At 35.5% G+C, this 21,610-nt stretch overlaps 1 protein-coding gene across 1 annotated transcript; it reads left to right on the forward strand.

Annotated features, from left to right (window-relative positions):
• The first annotated feature begins 4,904 nt into the window (after positions 1-4,904).
• On the forward strand, positions 4,905-14,020 carry LOC145118591 (Transmembrane amino acid transporter family protein). The gene is made up of 7 exons (XM_079054292.1): positions 4,905-5,132; positions 6,716-6,946; positions 11,654-11,751; positions 12,552-12,738; positions 12,826-12,956; positions 13,019-13,255; positions 13,343-14,020. The coding sequence occupies exons 1-7, from the start codon at positions 4,985-4,987 to the stop codon at positions 13,721-13,723; spliced, it is 1,413 nt and encodes a 470-aa protein (XP_078910418.1). The 5' UTR covers positions 4,905-4,984; the 3' UTR covers positions 13,724-14,020.
• The last annotated feature ends 7,590 nt before the right edge of the window (positions 14,021-21,610 follow it).

Here is a 21,610-nt window from a genome sequence, read left to right on the forward strand (position 1 = left end):
AGTTCCACGAGGAACTGGGCACGAGGTTGCATTTTAGCACTGCTTATCACCCGCAGACCGACGGCCAGAGTGAGCGGATGATATAGACCCTTGAGGATATGTTGTGGGCCTGTGTTATCGATTTTGGTGGGAGTTGGGACTTCTACCTACCTCTTGCGGAGTTCTCCTACAACAACAGTTACCACTCCAGCATTGGTTCTCTGTCAGTTGATTGTATGGGTGGAGTTTGTTGGGGAGAGGTTGGTCACATGGTTATGGGAAGGACCGAAGTAGTACTTCAGAACACAGAGCTTATCCAACAGATCAGACAGAGATTGCAGACAGCTCAGAGTCGGCAGAAAAGCTATGCCGACCGGTGCCGATCCGAGTTGGAGTTTCAGGTCGGTGATATGGTATTAGTGAAGGTCTCATCTTGGAAAACTGTGATACGCTTCAGGAAGAGGGGGAAGTTGGGTCCCCAATATATTGGTCCTTTTTGGGTGATTGACAGGGTTGGACGATGATGTGGTGGTTTCCTTGGACGATGATACGCTTCAAAACACTTTCCATGTTTCGCAGTTGGGAAAGTGTGTATTGGATGATGATGTGGTGGTTTCCTTGGACGATATTCAGATTGATGAGCGCATTAACTATGTTGAGAGGCCGATAGCTATTCTAGAAAAGAATATGAAGGTCCTTCGCAACAAGGAGATACCTTTTGTAAAGGTACAGTGGCAACATCAGAGAGGCTCCAAGTGGACCTAGGAGCTAGAGGCTAAGATGCGGGAGCACTACCCGGAGTTGTTCGCAGCAGTTGACTTCGAGGACGAAGTCTGATTCAAGTGGGGGAGAATTGTAACACCCGGATCAGGTATGTATTATCTTTAATAGTGTGAAGTTAAAAGTTTCTGTAATTGCCCTGCTCACGACGTGAAGATTGCCTTTTCACGTCGTGAGGATTGATCCAGACGCGTGCATCATTTAAAGGTCCACGACATGAGCACTATAGTGCTCATGGCGTGAAGGCGGCTGGCGACCAAAAACCTTAAGTTTTCGGTATTTAAGGGAATGAGAGGGCTAGGGTTTCTCACCCTCAGCCTCTATCACTCTCTAAGCCTCCGGAAACCCTAATATTATCTCTATTTAAGATCCTTTGTCATTTGGGTGCATTTCTAGCTTGTGGGAAGAAGAAAAGAAGAAGAAGGAAGTGCTTTAGTATTGGTGTGGGCAAAGAATCAGCATCATCATCATCTTTTCCTGCTTTTGGACCCTTGTAAGTATCAAAGGCTCCAACTTTATTGCTTATCATGGATAGATCATGATTTTTGTCCATTTTATTGATGTTATTACATGATTGAGTGGAGTAGATCCATAAAGTCGGCAAATTTATGGATTCTAAGAGTCCCAAGAATATTATAGTGTTCAGATCTGGAATTTGGTTTAGATTTGAGGCATGCATACAACTTTAAGGCTCATTTCTTCCCTTTTTGACCTATAAAATGGATGATCATGTTTGGTGTATGCATGGCCATAAAGGAAACATTTTTATGGACCTTAAGGGTCCCCTTTAGCTTCTGGATGAAGTGGAATCGAAGACTTAATGGAATAAGGACTTAAAATGGTGACCCTTAGCCACAGACAGCGATCAGGGCATGAGGAGTAAGATCCCACGACATGATAATCGGAGCATTCCCGTTTCTGCTAGAACCCTTGAGGCTCACGACGTGAGAATGGGTGCTCACGTCGTGATGCCAGCTCAGGTGGGTTATTTGACTAGGTTGATCAGTTCGGGTCAAGTCGAGTGGGAATCGGATCGGGTTCGTTGTCACGACGTGAACAATGCCTGGCCACGACGTGAGGAGGGTTGACTTTGACCAAGTTTGACCTCTTGGGTATTTTGGAATTTTTGACTGAGATTTGTCATTTGGTTGAAATAAGAGGCAGTTAGAGCTGGGATTCGGAGCCGAGACTTCATCAGTTTTTGTCTAGTTTGCGAGGTGAGTTTTCCTCACTGTACTTACGGGTCAAAGGCACCAAGGTCGGCTCATTGGTTGATAATTCACTGATATGCTAAGTATGGGATAGATATGCATGTTTATGCTAGTTATTGATATGCTAGTCTGGTATATCTGTAGGACTACCTGTGATTCTGTTGCATGATTATCTGTATATGTATATTAGCTGGTATATGTCGACATATTGTGTTGGATTGAGGTTGTACTGCTCCATGCGGTAGCTAGGGATGAAAGTGGGTCCAAACCCGGTCGACCCGGAAAACCCGGAACCGTTTAACGATATTTTTTAGAACCGGAAACCAGACCGTTTTATAGGAACCGGTTCCGGTTCGGTTCCAGGTTCGATTCCGGGTAAAGTGGGTCTAGAACAGAAAAACCCGAAAATAGGAAAGTGGGTAAGGTAGAACCGGGTCAAATGAGTTTAGAACCGGAAAACCCAGATTTTTTTTTGTAATTACCTCAATCGCATAATCTTTCAACCGTTATAAAAAAAATTAACAAACAAAAAATTACATTTAGGTTATTAGGTTATTGACGACATTGATTTTTTTTTAAAAAAGTAACTAGATATAACAAAGTTGGTTTAAAAAAATTACATTTTGGTCACTGTGAAATATGAGTTTTGGAGAAGGTACTGTACGTAATATTTGATAGTTGATACTATTAATTTTTTTTTTTAAGAAACTATGTATTTGACTATTGGATAATTTATTTTGGGTTGTGTGTTTTAATTTAAGATATGTGGAAATTCTAAATTGTTAATTAATTATTTATTTCCAACCACACTAACTTGTCTTTTTGTATTTTTGACCTTGAAGGCTTCAACTTTGAAAATATGAACATAAAAGCAATAGACAATTTTTTTGACATTAGCAATCTTTTAATTTTCATGTTTTGTCAACATCTCACAACTTCTCATTATAAATATGCCCTTCCACCTCTACATTTGCACTTAACTTATTATTCTCTAAGTTGAAGGTTTTAAGTTGTTTTTTCTTTTCAAGAGCATTCATGGAAGCTAACCGCCCAATTCAAGTATGTTTCTACAGTAAGCACGTTTCCTATACCCGGTTCCACATTAAACCTAATCCGGTTCTTTGGCCCACTAAACCCGGACCCGGTCCATTAAACCCGGTTCCGGTTTTTTAAACAAAACCGGTTCAAAAACCCGGATTAACCGGACCCGTTAGACCCATACCCGAAATACCCGGAACCCGGATAAGAGTAATTTTGAAACCCAATACCCGGACCGTTTAAGTATTTTCCGGTTATACCGGTTCCGGTTCCGATCCGGTTTTCCGGTTCTAAATCTCATCCCTAGCGGTAGCCAACAAACCCTGGAGCATTCCAAATATGAGCTGAGGGTTGGGTAGGGTATGTCAGACTCATACTGAGGGCTCATGAGCATTCCAGATACGAGCTGAGGACCCGGCGGTATGCCAGACTCGTACTGAGGGCTTGATGGTATTCAGTCCGAGAACTGATCTGGTCGGTGAGCAAGCCAGACCTAAGTTGTGGGCCCCGAGGGCAAGCCAAACTTATGATGTGGGCTCAGTGGTGATTCAGTCTTTTAGTTGTGGACCCATCGCATGACGTTATTGTTTAGATGTTATTTGGTTATGTGTTGGTATTTTGGGAGAACTTACTAAGCGTTGTTACAGTTTTGGGTTATGTTTCAGGTACTTCAAATGACTGAGGAAAGACGAAGGCATGACCATGCACATCCTCATGTTTTGGACTTGTGATTTTGGGAACTCTGATGTTGAAATGCTTTTCAAAACTATGTTTGTAAACAATTTGAGAATTTGGTTGGTTTAAAAAGTTTAAATTTATCATGATTTTTATTAGGGGTGAGTATGGTGCGGTTTGGTGCGGTTTTTGCCTAAAACCGAACCGAAAACTGCAACTTCGGTTTTTTGAAGTTTAGAAACCGCACCGTTCGGTTCTTATGCGGTTCGGTTTTTGCGGTTTTTTTTTGCGATTTTTGCGGTTCGGTTTTTTTTGCGGTTTTTTGTCAGTTTTTCTTTTTATTATTATTTTTTGTTTTTGTTTTGCCTTTTGGTTTTTTGCGTTTCAGTTTTTATGATACCACCACCTCTTGGTTTGAAATCAAATGACATAACCATTCATCCAACATGTTTCTAATTCTTGAATATAATACGAATTAAATATGATATTTGTTTCACATTTACATGAGATAATATCAATTAATGTATTCATAAAAATTATACTATCATCGATAATACTCTTCATATTTAAATATTAAAAAATGTCGTAAACATTATTTGTTCTTATAAATATCACTAAATGTATGTTTAAAAATATACAATCATCCTCTCATAAGATAAATATTTATATTTATAGAAATTTTAATTGTCACGAGTTCTTCGTTCTTACAAATATCAACACTTAATATATATATATATATATATATATATATATATATATATACACACACACACACACACACACACACACACACACACATATGCGGTGCGGTTAGGTTTTTTGCGGTTTTTGCAAGACTAGAAACCGCACCGCACCAAACATTTTCGATTTTTGCAAAACTAAAAACCGCACCATCGGTTTTTATTTCGGTTTCGGTTTTTCGATTTCGGTTTATACGGTTTTTTCGGTTTGCAGTTCGGTTTTTGCTCACCCCTAATTTTTATGAGTGTTACAATTAAATATGATAAATATTATATAAATTATAAAAATATAATCTATAATTTATATACTATATTCATTACTTTTGAAATATGTATGTAATTTCGTTAACGTAAAAAGTGATCATAAACAAAAGTAAATTGTATTTGATATGAGTGGCACGTTTGACAACTTTCTTCCATGAATGATTAGCAAGAAACTAAGAAGAGAAGATTGACACTTAGTTAGTTTGTTTGCTATTAAAGAAAGCATCCCTTTAGGGCGCCATTTTCGCATCTCTCTCTCTCTCTCTCTCTCTCTCTCTCTCTCTCTCTCTCTCTCTCATGGCCTCAATTGGGTCGACAATCTCCATTGGAGCTGTGCATGAACAAACCATCAAAGAAGCTCAAGTCTTTTCCACCACCACCGCTACCACCCACCATCATGGCAAACAACTAGATGCTGGTGCCCTATTTGTTCTTAAATCCAAAGGTACGCCATCATTCAGTACTAATTACCTTATTGATATTGAATCCATCTTTTAACTGATAGTAATATCTTAAAGTTCATGTTTACAATCGTCTTCTTCTTGTCGTGACTCATGATCTTTCTAACTGATCACCACCCTCAGAAAAGGGACTTAATTTGCTCTTTCGGTCTTTTATATTACTAATATTAATCTTAGGGGTTGTTAGCCAAACAGCATATTATCTCTGACCCTCTTCAAAACCAAAATATTTTTTCAAGTAAACCACAAAGTCCTTTTTCGTTTTGGAAAAAATATGAATTTGCCCTGATCATATCAAAGAAACTTATTTTATCTTTTTTTTTTAATTTATGAAATATCCTGATGAGTGAGTCACTTTCTCCAAGATTCAGGACTATACACGTCACTATGTATCTATTCGATTTTAATGCGTCACGTGTAAGAAGTAGAATAATTTTCATTAGTAAAATTTAAATTTATGAGTAGAATCTATGTATGAGTCCATGTTAGTTAACAAAGTCATATGACATGGCATATGATCGTATTAGGTATAATAAAAGTATTTTATTATAGAAGGTATTAGGGTAATGACTATAATGTTTTTAATGATGAGTATTTAATAAAAATAATGATATTGTAAGACATTTGTGATCATTTTATATGAATAAAAAGATAATTAAAAAGAAAAGTAGAAGCTTTCAAAATATATATTTAACATGACAAAAGACAAACACATGATAATTAAAAATCGAATTACATTGAGATGGATCATAAGCCGACAATAAGTTGAACCGTTAATTCTTTCTGGATTAGAGACTTAATTAATTTAAAAGCTATGTCCATAAGTCTTTTAGAAAATTACGATTACAAACATATCATTTCAGATTTTTTTTAAGTAAATGGGACAAATTTATCATTTTTATAATGTAATGGGTTACTTGTGGTCTATATATAAAAGGGTAAGTTTATCATCTAAAATTGTTAAAATAAAGTGTATATATATATATATATATATATATATATATATATATATATATATATATATATATATATATATATATATATATATATATATATATATATATAACAAAAGTATGTCGTATGTTTTAAAATTTTGCCTAAACCCATCACGATTTTGTTCAACTTAATGTTAGGGAACTAATAATATCTTCTCTTGTTTTGGCTTTGGATTTACACCCTAACTCACAATAAAAAGATTGATAAGTTTTTGAAACACCTTACCTAATTGTTTGTTACAAACAACTTATTGTTTTGACCAAAATAGAACATTATTTTTTATAAAGAAAAAAAAAACAAATAAAACTATATCTCTTTATCTACATTGCCACAATACACAATATTTCTTCATATTATTAATAACAAAAGAAATATTTGTTTGTAATAAAAGTCATATACGATAATTCAATTTACATTATTATGGATCAACTTCTCCAAATCCTTAAATTCGTCGCCTCACTATTTTGGTTTTCTAATCAAATAATTTCTTATCAGAACTATACCAACATATATGCATATAAATATGTTTTTACATGCACAAATCATTTAACAATAATGTGATACATGTCAGGGTCATGGTGGCACAGTGGTTTTCATTTGACAACATCAATAGTAGCACCACCATTGTTGAGTCTTCCGTTTGCGTTTGCATCACTTGGATGGATTGCCGGAGTGTTATCTTTAGTGGTTGGAGCAATTGTGACATTTTATTCATATAATCTCATTTCTCTTGTCCTTGAACACCATGTTGAGTTGGGTAATCGTCACCTCCGGTTTCGTGACATGGCATATGATATATTAGGTAACGTCTTTCTTTTATTTATTTTAGAATTAACATAACTAAATAAGAATTTCATAATATGATTTTTGAGTATTTACAAGGGAAATTCTTTGATAATTATTTGAAATGCATCAATTAATTGATAATAAAAGTATATGTCGTTGTTAATCGGATTCTCTTCTCATGTTGAAATAATTTATATCATTAATATACTTATACTAAAGAGTGACCAAAAATAGAACCGTAATGCCTTTTTCCTTGTTATATTAAGTGATGTATACTAATTTGGAAAGAAGAAAAATAGCATTTCGTCTATATTTTTAGTGGTCAAATCTTTGAGCCTATTAAAAGAAGGTGGACCCATGAAGACAGTTCTTCTTTATCTTATCATTATTCTTACGTTTCTAAAATTTATCCCATAATTATTTAATATTTTTTTGTGGTTATTAACGAATATTAAAAAAAAATAGTTACTAATTAATATTAAACCATATTGATTTTTATTCTTTAGTATTCGAAAATCTATCCTACAATTATTAAATACTTTTTGGTTATTAATGAATATTAAAAAAGAATTGATAGAGTTGATTTTGGTTATATGGAAATTTTGATTTACATATTTTCAGTTGATCCATTTAGGCTATATATATTTTTATTGAGTCAAACTGGTTTTATGATTTAGAAGACTCCGTTTTATTCTCTCATGAGAAATGACACATCCTCTTTGACATCTGGTCGACGTTTGCTAATTAAAAAAACAATAATGCATTTTACAAGTTTATCACGATTGATCCAATTAGCACATTTAAACCTTGCAAAGCCCATTAATAATTTAATATGGACTTTAAAAAATACTATTATATTTTACAAGTTTATCACAACTGATCCAATTAGCACATTTAAACCCTGCAGAGCCCATTAATATGGACTTTAAATATCATTAAAAAAAATTAAAAAGAAAGGAAATTTTAAGTTGGGTTTCTACAATAAAAGAATATCACGTTAGGTGTTATGTTGTTTGGACACTTCTTTCTTATACATATATCAAGTAAAACTTCCTATGTTAGGTTTTAAAGAAAAAAGTGTTTTATATACATATAAATAATTATTCTCCGCGTGTGTATATATATATATATATATATATATATATATATATATATATATATATATATATATATATATATATATATATATATATATATATATATATATATATATATATAGGCCTAAGTTATTCTATTCAAAGTAATTATTGTGTTATTGTATTCATAACTGTGGGCCAATCAATTTTACTTATTTTAAGAAAGTGATTAATATATATTATTGAATTAAAATAGATTTAATAAAGGAAAATTGCATATTTTAAGGGATCATAGATTCTATTAATTTTAAAAATCCGATTTTACGAATTATAACTATTTTAATTCGGACATTCTAACAGAATATGTTTATTTATTTAATTATTTACTCAAAAATAAAAATATTCTTGAACCATAAATTCTTGAACTTCTTGTAGAATAACAAATTCTTGAACAATCAATTGAAGAATAAAAACAAAAAATACATTATTTCTTATAGAATACGGTTAACAAATTCTTAGCCCACATTTATGAATACGATAACACAATACTTAGTTTAAACAAATGAACCTAGCTCTATATATATATATATATATATATATATATATATATATATATATATATATATGAAAAAGATCAATAGAGAATCATTATTAATCATGGAACGAAATAATCAATCTAAAGCGTCGGAATTTAAAACGATCAACGCAAACGGATTATAATAAAACTCACTTCCTTTTTTTCGTTTAAATAATTATTCTTCGTTAATATATTCATATTGATGTAAAAAATTAAAATATTTAAAAAAAAACGAGATTTCTCTATAGATTCACATTGTGAATCTGCCCAGATTCACAATGTGAATAATAGTAAGTCTTATTCATATTGTCAATGTTAAATTTTAAATATTCACAGTTCAGATTCATACTGTGAATCTAAACTGATCGAGGTTTTTTTTTTAATCCATGTTGATGTTAATTAATAGAGGACAAAAAATTAAAATTTTTGGTATAATTAGTTTTTTTGGATAAAAATAAACTTAAATATTGAAAAAAAAACAAAACGAAGTGAGTTTTTTTCGGAAAAAAAATGTTTTTTATATATCAACATGGATCTCTATGAAAAGATGACGAAAAATCGTGAACAACGTTATATTCGGGGTTTTTTCCGATAAAAGACGTGGCTTAAAAAAATTTAAACGAAAAAAAGATGCGGGTTTTTGGTAAAGAGGTGGGTTTTTTATTCTTTGGTTCCTTGTTAATAATAGTTATCTATTGAAACTCACCATATATATATATATATATATATATATATATATATATATATATATATATATATATATATATATATATATATATATATATGTTAGGTTAAACAGAAAACCATAATTAAACAAGTAACAAGAAAACAGATCGTGACAGAATACAAACAACCAATTTCCAAATACATTCATTTATATTTACTAGTTGGATGTGTATCTAACGGGTCAATCCGTTTTTTTTTTCATTTTAGCATTATTTTTTTAGAAAAAAATCTAAATATATTAAAATTCATAATTTTTTATCTTCTATCATTATACGTCTATATAATTGTATAGTTTTTTTTAATTTTTTTGTAATGATCTCACATTTATATTCATGCAGTGAATTTGAACTATATATAATTCAATTTTTTTAGTATTTTGAATGTAAAAATAACTTCTTATTTAAATTTTGATCATTCATTTCACAAATTAATTTATTGACAATCAAAAAATGAATTTATATACATTCAATCATGAATTTGAATACATACTTGCATTTACATATGAATCAAACTAAATTCATTTGCAATTTATACTATTTTAAAGTTTTTATTATTTACAAATGAGTTTTATGAGATTCATAAGTAAAATTGTCTCAAATTTACCTATAAATTTAATTAGATCAGTACATATCAATATCATATAACTAGATTTATATTGTAATTGCCCACATTTTAATTTGTACACAATTTAAATTCACACTTTGAATCTGAACAAGTTATAATATTAAAAATATTTTTTTTTCTATATCAATATGGATGTCTATTCATAGAAGACAAAAACTTACAAATTTTGATATATTCGGGGTTTTTCCGATAATATTAAGCCTTAAAACTTTATAAGCAAAAATCATGTTTTTTTGTTATAATCTGGTGTATGTACGTCCAACTAATACATGTACATCACCGTTTTTTGGTTGTTAATCGTTTGGATTCCGATGTTCACGATTGGTTCCTTATTCTCTCTCTCTCTCTCTCTCTCTCTCTCTCTGTGTGTGTGTGTGTGTGTGTATAGTATTAAATATCAGTGTTGTAAACTAGAATTATCACAAAAAAAAAAAAAACTATCGGTTAATTTTTTTAGCAGTCTGCAAGCTTAAGAAGAAACAGACTGCAAACATTTAGTCCACATCTTATCTTTTTCTACAAATGTGGTCAGCATATCACAGACATTTTACCTTTTGAAAAACAAACATCACCTTATGCTATAAAATGTGTAATATTAGTAAAATATGTTTTTTTAAAAAAAATACTCAAGAAATCTACCATCCATTCTCAAAATCGGATTAGTTTTTTTTCTAGGTTTATCACAAACTAACTGGTGTATTTGTTTAAATGAAAAAAAAATAAAAATAAAAAAAATATATTAAAGTATTAACAAACTAAGTTATTTTTATCCTTATATTCATATGTTTGTTGCAAAATACCATTGAAAAGTCTACTTTTGTTCACTCCATTGTATTTTGATGTTCTTTTAACAAATCATGATATGTATGATAATTAGCTTGCAACTAAACTATAAATATAATTACTGGAAACTATTTCCTTACACAATCAATATATGTTTTCTTTTCATTTTTGTAGCACCAAAATTATAAAATAACAACATATAGACGTATGGTTGCCAACAACGCTACATTAATTATCGTCAGACACAAAAATGGCCCCATTATGTATTATAGAACTAGGTGTGAGACCCGTGTATTACACGGGTTGATTTAAAAAAAGATTAAACATTAAATTAAAGTGTAAACATAATTTTTTTTTAATAATGTACAACTTTAAAATAAGAAATGAAAAAATGTATTTATTGCAATTTAATATCTGATATTTAATACTTTACATATATAAGTATATGAATTTAATTTTAAAAATTGAAACAACCAAAATTTGACATGTGGATAATATTTATTTCAAAAATACCACAAAATGACAAGTGTCAAAACTCATGAGAGATTGACATATGGCAAAAAAAACCTTCATTTATTAAGAAGGATTTGTCATGTGTCACTCTCATTGAACGTATAGATATAAGGTGGATTTTTCTAAAAAAATGATTTCTTTATCAAACAATATTAATTTCAAATTTTCACCTTTGTTGATATGTTTATAAACACTTTAACCAGAGTTTGAAGTTTGATTTTTTTGGGTAAAAAGTTAATCACTTTTAAAGAACTAGAATAATAATGTTACAATAACTTGTATGTCACATATTAACATTTTTGTCCTATAAAAACATAAATAAATAAAAAATAGAAAATGGATGTAATTTTATTGACAATTTTACAAAAATATATGTTTGGTATTTGATTAATAGTTACTAAAATCTGGTTTGGTTAATTGATAGGCCCAAAATGGGGCAAATATTATGTGGGCCCAATCCAATTCATGGTGTGCTATGGTGCAGTAGTTGGTAATATCCTTTTGGGAGGTCAGTGCCTCAAGGTCAGTTTTTAGTTTTCTGTCCTAGTTATTCCATTTCACATTATCCTACTACGGTTAACTAAGATAGGAAGATAAATTTTCGCTTAATTTTTTAATTATTTATTAAAAATAGCTAAGATTTTTGGTTATTTCTTAGGCTATTTTGATATTTTTTAATTTTTGGTTATTTCTTGACAAATTGTTAAAAGATTAGTTTATGTTTGTCATCTTCTCCTTAATTTAGTATTCATTATTAATTTCTCTACAAATAAATAACTCATAAAGAAAATACAGATAAAATATTTCTAAAATTATATTCAATGAAGAAAAAATTAGGCCATATTTGGCAAAAATATGTTAGCTTATAAACCAGCTTATTGTAATTTGTTGGTTGATAAAATCTAAAAAGTAGATTATTTTAGCTTATAAGCTAGTATTTTGATAATCTGTTTTGAGATAACTTTTGATAAGTTTATAAAGTTTTTCAAAAATATTTCAAATGTGTTTTAAATTATATATATTCATTTTTTACATCTAAATGTCTATTTATGTCATTTACATTGCAATCTAATTTATAAACTATTTTTAAAAAGCTATTTTAGTATCTACCTGTTAGCTTGTTAGCTAAATGCCGGATCTTACTAACAAAAAAAAATATTGTTATATGAATACATACTTATTTATTTTATTTTTTCTATCACCCACTATTTATTAATGAATAAATGTTTATGTGATAACATTATTTTGATACAAACCATAAAATTAAAATTATGTTTAAACTTCAAATAATAACCAAATAACTTCAAAATTGAAAATTGCAGGCAATATACATACTATGGAATCCAAATGGAACAATTAAGCTTTACGAATTTGTGATTATTTTTGGAATTTTAATGTTGATTTTGGCACAAATTCCATCCTTCCATTCCCTCCGCCATATCAACCTCCTTTCTCTAATCCTATGCCTCCTCTACAGCGCCTGCGCCACCGCCGCTTCTATTTACATCGGTAAGTCCACCACTTCCACAATCCACACATCAATTCAATGCTAAAAACACAAAATTTTAAACAATTTACATGTTTTTTTCTCTTCAGGAAGTTCTTCAAAAGGACCCCATAAGAATTACTCCTTGAGCAACAACGATGAAACTCGAATTTTTGGAATTTTTAATGCAATGGCAATCATCGCCACCACTTTCGGAAACGGAATCATTCCAGAAATACAAGTAATTAAACTTATCCACTTTCGAATTTTTGTGTTTGGATTAATTTTTGGCGGGTTTTGTAGGCGACGCTGGCACCGCCGGTGAAGGGGAAGATGTTCAAGGGGTTGTGCGTATGCTATGCGGTGGTCACCGTCACGTTTTTCAGTGTGGCGGTTTCCGGTTACTGGGCGTTTGGGAACGAAGCCGGAGGTTTAATTTTGAACAATTTTCTCAATGAAGATGGGAATCCTTTGGTTCCGAGGTGGTTCATTATGATGACTAACATCTTCACTATCCTCCAGCTCTCTGCTGTTGCAGTCGTAAGTCTGCTAACTCTGCCACCGGCGAGAAAAGAAAACCCAAAGGTTTTGCCCTAATTTTTGTGTAATTTCGTTTCTTGTTTGCAGGTTTACTTACAGCCAACGAACGAAGTTCTTGAAAGAGCGTTTTCGGATCCAAAAAGCGGCGAATTCTCAGCTAGAAATGTGATTCCAAGAATAGTATCGAGATCGATGTCTGTGATTTTGGCAACGACGATAGCAGCAATGTTGCCATTTTTTGGAGATATTAATGCGATGATCGGAGCATTTGGGTTTTTGCCGTTGGACTTTGTGTTACCGGTGGTGTTCTTTAATCTGACGTTTAAGCCATCGAAGCGCAGCCCAATCTTTTGGTTGAACTCGACCATAGCGGTGGTGTTCTCGGTGGTCGGAGTTACGGCGGCGGTTGCAGCGGTGAGACAAATAAGCCTTGATGCCAAGACTTATAAACTATTTGCTAATGTATGATCTGATTGATATCATTTTAACGAAATTTATAACCCGAAAAGAATATGAGTCGGGTTCAAATCTTTCGGGTTTAGTTATGCATCTATTAAGTCATTAGTGGTCGAATTTGGGTTCAAATCTTTCGGGTTCAAATCGCTAGTCAAATGTGTATTATGTAATTAGTAATTAGTGGTCGAATTTGGGTTTAGTTATGCATCTATTAAGTCATAACAACTCCTACGATAATATATGTAACGCTTGGAAATATCCTATCTTTTTGTTTCATATTAAATACAAGGTATTGATAAGTTAATTAAAGTGTGTGGTTAATCAAATATTTAAAATATTTCAGGTAATAATAAAATAGAGAACCTTTTGGACCAAGCTTACGTTACTACTATTATGTAGAATCCACTTGTTTGTATTTTTTACAGCAAGTTTTTTTTTTTGAACGGCAAATGCATTAAAAGACTAACAAGTTGTTAGCAAAATATTACAGAGTATAAGCATAAATTGATACGAACACCAATCAAACCAACAAATAAACTTAAATAAAGTCTCATGTTTGATCCAATTGAAAGCAGATAATTAGATATCATCTGTTGTTCTAAGAGGGAACCATCTTCTATTGTTGAACACCAACGAGTTTCTCGCCTTCCAAATAAGCCACAAAACTGTATATAATAAAGCCAATAAGAGCTTCTTCTTCTTTTTACTAGCAACTGGAGCTGTCAAACACAATAAGAACTCTTCCTTAAAACTCGAAATTAGTGGAATAACACCACACCAAGAAGAAAACCAACACCAAATCTAAGAAGAAAAAGAACAAGAGAAGAACACGTGATCGACATTGTACTCCCCAGCTCCGCACATCGCACAGACAGTGGAGTTAAGCATAATCCCTTTATCAACCAAATTGCAAGCAACCGGTATCCTCTTCAAAAGCACCCTCCAAACAAAACAATTAATTTTGATAGGAATCCAATTTGCCCAAAAGAAGCCCTACAAATTACTGCCATCATTCAACTTTTGCGTCATCGGGTTCCTCAACGACTGGACAGAAATATATATATATATATATATATATATATATATATATAGTTGAATCGCCTTTCCACTGCCACGTGTCTGGGCGATTAAAGAGGCACAAATCAACAACAATAGCTCACTCTCAACAACTCATCAGATTTGATTCCCCTCCTTGGTTGCCTTTTTTCCAATCACCAATGAACATAACCCCTTGATCAATTTTAACCCTCTCTGAGATCTTACAATTCTTATTAACTTCAATCTTATATAAAACAGGAAAATCATCTTTAAAGACCAAATCTCCACACCATTTGTCCTTCCCAAAATGAGTTTCATCACTGTTCCCCAAAGTTCTACAAAAAAAGCTCATAACGAGATATATCCTAATCCTTGAGCTCCCAAGCGATTTGATAAATGTTAAGCCAAGTACCCGGAATACCACACTTGGCAAACGGTCTCCCATCAATACAAGAAGTGTTATGCAAGGATTTGATGCAAGACGTCCAAGAGAATTACTTTCAGTTTTTAACCTCCACCACCATTTGGAAAGAAGCATAATATTCATAGAACGAAGATCACCAACCCCAAGACCACCTAACTTTTTTTGTTTCGTAACTTTCTCCCGAGCAACCCAATGTATCTTTCTATTGATATCGGTCCCACCCCAAAGAAACTGCCTTCTTAATCTCTTTAATAACTCAATCACCTTTGAAGGAGCCTTGAAAAGCAAAAAATAAAAGAAAGGAAGACTCCCCAAGACGGACTTAATAAGAGTGAGTCTACCTCCAAAAGAAAGATTTCTAGCCTTCCACGAAGATAACTTTGCTTTAAATCTATCCACAATGGTACTCCAATTCTTAGCAAGTTTCATGTTTGTGCCAATAGGAAGCCCGAGGTAAGTAAATGGAAAAGAAGTCGGGTCGCAATGAAGAATATTAGCAAATCGAGTAACATCAAGATCATCCACCCAATACCAAAAACTCTACTTTTATGGAGATTCACTTTCAAACCCGAAGCCATATAAAAACATCGAAGAATTCTTTTCAAATTGACAAAATTAACTTCGGACCATTCATCCACAAACATAACATCGTCTGTATACATACGATGAGATAAAGTAGGTCCATTGTGAGGTAAACAAATACCTTTAAAGATGAATATATCACAAGATTTTTTCATTGAGATGCTAAGACCCTCCATGGTTATAATAAAAAGAAAAGGAGATAGACGATCTCCTTGCCTCACACCTCTCCTAATAACAAACTCTTTCGTAGGCGAACCATTTACCAAAATGGAAGCTTTCTCAGAAGAGATACATCCTTTCATCCAATTTCTCCATTTGACCCCAAAGTTCATTTGATCAAGAATCGAGTCCAAAAAACTCCAATTAAGGGATTCAAACGCCTTATCGAAATCTACTTTGAAGATAAAAACTTGTTTCTTAATCTTCTTTGCCCAAGAAAAAATCTCATTAATAATAAGCGGACCATCAAGTATATTTCTATCCTCCACATAATTCGATTGCTCCAAGCTAATAATCTTTCACAAAACCTTCTTAAGCCTCAACGCAAGAAGTTTATGATTTCAACAAACCTGTTAGCGTGGGGGATAGAAGTATACTTGATGGTCATAAACTTCTTGCTCCACATAATTCGATTGGTCACTACAAACAAAATTACATTTAGTGGCACAATTTTTTAGTGACATATTTTTTCTTGTGCCACAATATCATGTTTTTTGTGGCACAAATATATTTGCGCCTCTAAATGTTTCAAAAAAAGGAGGGAACGACTAAACTTATCCAAAGTAACCGGGTAATTTGAAAATTTTAACATCCAAAGCAGACATATTGTAAATTAAAAATTCAAACAAAACCTCTTTTCCCAAGAAAAAAACTAAAACGCCGCTACTCCTTTATTACTCGTTTCAATTTCTTGACCTAACCCTTATCTCCTTCTTTTCATATTCAATTGCGGTCATCACTTGATATCTCAGTCATCTCCACCTTGCCTCACAGAAGTCATGGCTCGCAATCTCTCTCTGTGCTCGTTACCACCATCATAGAGCGGCGACTCAACCCCAATTTAAACCAACACATGCTACTTGACAACGACGCAGCCCACCATCGGACGGATCAACAGACAATGATTGCATCTTGTAGTTTGTAAATCATCTCCTACCATGTTTATTCTTTTGGACTATGCTAGCTAATTGATTTTTCTATATATGTTCATATATTTGGTCAAGAAGTTTTGGTTTTATGTGAGTTCAAGATATTTCATGGTATAATTCCATCTGTTTTTAATTTAACGAAAATATTGTGTTTACTTATAATATTTGGAATAGCAACAAAGCTCATGGTTTTGTAAGGAAAATCGCGATGGTGGTGCATCCTAAGCTCACAGCCGACAACGTTAATCAGATTAGAGAAGATATCGATTTGCTTTTTTTTTGCCATCGAAGAGATAAATTCCCTTTTTTGTAATTTATATTTGTTGCTCATTATGTTTCTACAAGAAGCATGAAGATTAATTTTGAATGCCCATGGATTTTAAGCGACCACAGCCATCTCTCGGTTTCATTTTTTGGTTCCACAACTACAAGTATGTTTCTACTTATTTTAATTCCTTATCTATTGATCTTGTTGTAACACCCGGATTTCCAGGTATCTCATTTTAAGCATTTATATTGAGTTTTAGAGAGGGACTCGGCGAGTAGTCGCTCAGACTCGCCGAGTAGGATCGCGTATTCTTGGTCTAGTTTAATGGCGGACTCGGCGAGTCCATACGTGGACTCGGCGAGTCCACGCTGTTTAATGAAACCCTAATTTCTCGGGTTTGGGACCTATTTAAGGACCCTTATGGCCATCATTTGCGGCCACCTTGTCCCAGAGAAACCCTAGAGAGAGTGAGGAGGGCTTGAGTGCAAGAAAGGGCTTATAATCTCCATTTTTGGGGTGATTTTGCTAGAGAAAGAAGAGAGGATCCATCTAGAACGAGAAGGGAGCTTGGATTGGAGCTAATCATCTTGAGATATTGTCTTTGGAGGTATAATTCTTTCCATTTCACGTTCATATGGTAGATTTCATAGTTTTAGGGTTTTTCCCTCATAACTTTATGAGATCTAGTGAGCATGAGGTCCCCTTGGTATGAATAACATCAGATCTGGACCATGAGAGGTCCCTAGAGCCATTATCTTCCAGCTTTTTCAAGCAAATAAGGAATCGGAGACTAGATTGCCATTTCTAGTGTTATTTCTCCATTTGAGGATTGTTATGGGTTGCATGCACGTAAAGGTTGCACCTTTACGTGACTTTTGACTGCTTAAGGGTTAGATCTATGATTTGGCTAAGCAGATCTGACCTCAGGAGATTGTTTGAGCAAGTCCATGGAGGAAACTCGCCGAGTCCATATGTAGACTCGACGAGTCGGACCGGGTTGCCCCGGGGTCTGACTCCAGTAGTGACCCGGTGAGTTGAGGGGTGATTCAGTGAGGCGAGTAAGGCTTAGATAGGGAAGAGTCTGTGGGGACGATGGGACTCGCCGAGTCGTCGTATGCACTCGGCGAGTCTGGTCAATATGGTCAGTTGACTTTCGTTAACTTTTAGGGTTTCGGTCAACATTTGGCTCTTGGAAAAAGGAGGGGTAAAATGGTCTTTTACCCTTCTGAGGGATCATAGAAGGGGATTTAATCTAGCCTTTGAGAGCCATTATTAATTAGAGTAATTATTTATGTGATTAGGCGAAGGCTAGTGCAGTATTTCAAAGTTCGAGAGTTACCGAGCTACCCGAGGTGAGTCTTCTCACTATACTTTACCTAGAGTGGTAATTAGAGTTATGTGACAAAGTATTTTGTATGTTTTTGCATGATGTGATTTCTATGTGATTTATGATATGTATGTTCAGAGTTAGGACCGAAAGGTCCACAGAGTTAAGGTCTGAGGGCCCGCAAAGTGATGAGACTGGAGGGTCCCACTGAGATACATTGACTAGAGGGTCAAACAGAGTTATAGCCTCGAGTGGCTAATATGTGTTGTGTGTGGTATTTTAGGGAACTCACTAAGCATTTATGCTTACAGTGTTGTGTTATGTGTTTCAGGTACCAGTGAGGATCGCGGGAAGGCGTCGGCTTGATCAGTACACACATGAGGAGCTTTTACATATTATGGTCTTGGGATGTGATGTTATGAATTGTTTATGTGATACAATGATATTTTATAACAATTATTAATGGAAGTATGTTTTTAAAATGTGAAAAATTATTTGAAAATTTTGGGTGTTACAAGTTGGTATCAGAGCCTTGGTTTGAGGGATTCGGGTGCACCTTCGGGCGTATCTGAACTCAAACTGAGGATTTGAGAGGTTTTCAAAATAAAATTCACAAAATTTTTCTCAAGAAGTAAAAAGTTTTTGAAAGAACAGAGCAGAGCGGTGTGTACGATCAGCCAGCGCCCGAACGATGATATCCCAAAATACCCTTTCTTTATGAGTTAAGAGATATGTTATGATATGATATGCATGCTAGAGTAGGCTAGGTACTCTTATTAGGACTAGAGTGGCCTGATTTGTGATGCCTTAGCCTAGGGATTTTGCTGCTAGGAGATGTGTGAGAGTGAATAGATAGCAGCGAGGAGCTTATGAGAGATCTGCTAGAGAGTAGACTATGTATAGAGAGAGTAGAGTACTTGGGACTTGGGATCCAGGAGGAGGACTTGGGGTGAATACTGATGCTGTGAGGACGGTAGTATTGGGCCCGTACTACCGAAGGCACCGGATCAGTGCGCAGCTCAAGTAAGAATCCTTAGGGTACCAGGGATCAAGTAGGAATGGGATATCGAGTGTGTGTACACTCGAGCGAGTCTCTAATATCTTGTGTTGTATTTCAGAGAGACGTCATGGTTGGGACACGCCAGAGGCCAGGGACTAGCGAGGGTGGTGATAGCGATGAGGAGATTCACAGGTTGATTCACGAGGAGGTGGCTGCTGCCATCCGCGCTGAGATTCCAGAGATGTTCGGGTCTATCAAGACCACACTGATTGAGACTTTTGATGAGCGGTATGCTGCTCTTACTGATGCTGCTGTTGTTGCAGCCACTGCAGCCGTTGCTGCTGCCAGGCCGCAGGGGGTGACGCGTTGCTGTATCGGGAGTTCAACAACACAAAGCCACCAGAGTTTGATGGGACTCAGGATCCGATAGCCGCGATGAGGTGGATCTCTGACATTGAGGGGTGCTTCTACACATGTTCATGTCCGGAGCATCTGAGGGTGCGGTTCGCTTTGAACCAGCTTCGCTTGGGAGCGAAGGACTGGTGGAAGTTTGTGACAGCACACTTCACTTCTGCAGAGCTCGCTGCGGTGACCTGGGAGAGGTTCACCATGATGTTTCGAGATGAGTACGTTCCCCCGGTGGAAAGGGAACGTTTGGCCCAGGAGTTTCTTACCCTCAAGCAGGGTACCGAGTCTGTTACAGTGATCACTAGGATGTCTCATGAGAGGGCAATGTTCTGTCCTGAGCATGTGTCTTCCGAGCAGGCACGCATGAGCAGATATTTGAGTATTTTGAGGAGAGACATCCGGGAGTTCGTGGCGAACTCGACATACCGGACATTTGCCGAGCTTCAGGCAAATGCCCAGAAGAGGGAGATTGAGCTAGAGACTCAGGCCAGGGAGGAGGCGGAGTCTCAGGGGAGGGATCGGCGACCGGCACAGTCCCAGACGGCTGCCAAGCGGGCTAAGCCCGCCGATTCGAGATCAGGGAACCAGAAGGGTCGCACTTGTGGCAAGTGCGGCAAGAGTCATGAGGGGGTGTGCAGAGCAGGGTCTTGCTACAAGTGTGGCAAGGAGGGGCACATGGCCAAGGATTGCCCCAAGGGGTTTGCAGTTTGTTTCCACTGCAACCAGACTGGACACCGGAAGGCCGAGTGTCCGCAATTACAAGGATCAGCTCAGGGAGCTTCTCAGGGATCTGTCCCTGCTACTGTTCGAGCTACGGAGAGTCGGCCGGTGAAGGCCGAGGCGCCAAAGGCTCGCGGGAGAGCCTTCCAGTTGACAGCAGAGGAGGTCCGCGCAGCGCCCGATGTCGTGGCTGGTATGTATTCTTTCATTTATTTATGCTGAGTTTAAGATATTGTGCTTATATAATGTTATGCGTAGGTACTTTTCTTGTGAGTTCTGTACCTGCTTTGGTATTATTTGACTCGGGTACGAGTCGGTCTTTTGTGTCGCTTGCGTTTTGTCAGCACATCAGTGTCCAGCAGGAGGCGTTGAGTCGACCTCTACGAGTTTCCAGAGCTGACGAGCGAGCGGTATATGCTACAGAGGTAATTCGGGGATGTGTACTCGAGATCTTCGGGGTTGAGTTTCCGATTGATCTGGTTCTGATTGCGATGGGGGACGTGTGTGTTATAGTGGGTATGGATTGGTTGAGCCGTTTTGGAGCAGTTATAGACTGCGAGCGACAGTTGGTGACGATACGAGACCCTAGTGGGGGAGTTCTTATGGTGTGCGGTGAGGGTACCCATTCAGGGTCAGCATTCTGTTCGGCTGCTAGAGCAAGGCAGAGTCTACAGCAGGGTTGTAGCAGGTTTGTGGCTTATGTGGTGGATACAAGAATAGGTGCAGAGAGACCGAGGTCAGTCGAGGAGGTCCCGATAGTGCGTGAGTTCCTGGATGTTTTCCCCGAGGAGTTGCCGGGAGTGCCTCCCGAGAGGCAGGTGGAGTTCCGTATCGATTTGGTTCTGGGGGCAGCGCCTATCGCCAAGGCGCCCTATCGCCTTGCGCCACCAGAGATGCAGGAGTTATCCTCGCAGCTGCAGGAGCTGCTGGGAAAGGGGTTTATTCGACCAAGTAGCTCACCGTGGGGAGCGCCGATCCTTTTTG

Source organism: Lactuca virosa, chromosome 6 (assembly GCF_052849685.1).
Source record: "Lactuca virosa cultivar CGN04683 chromosome 6, Lactuca_virosa_CGN04683_v6, whole genome shotgun sequence".
Taxonomy (NCBI): Eukaryota; Viridiplantae; Streptophyta; class Magnoliopsida; order Asterales; family Asteraceae; genus Lactuca; species Lactuca virosa.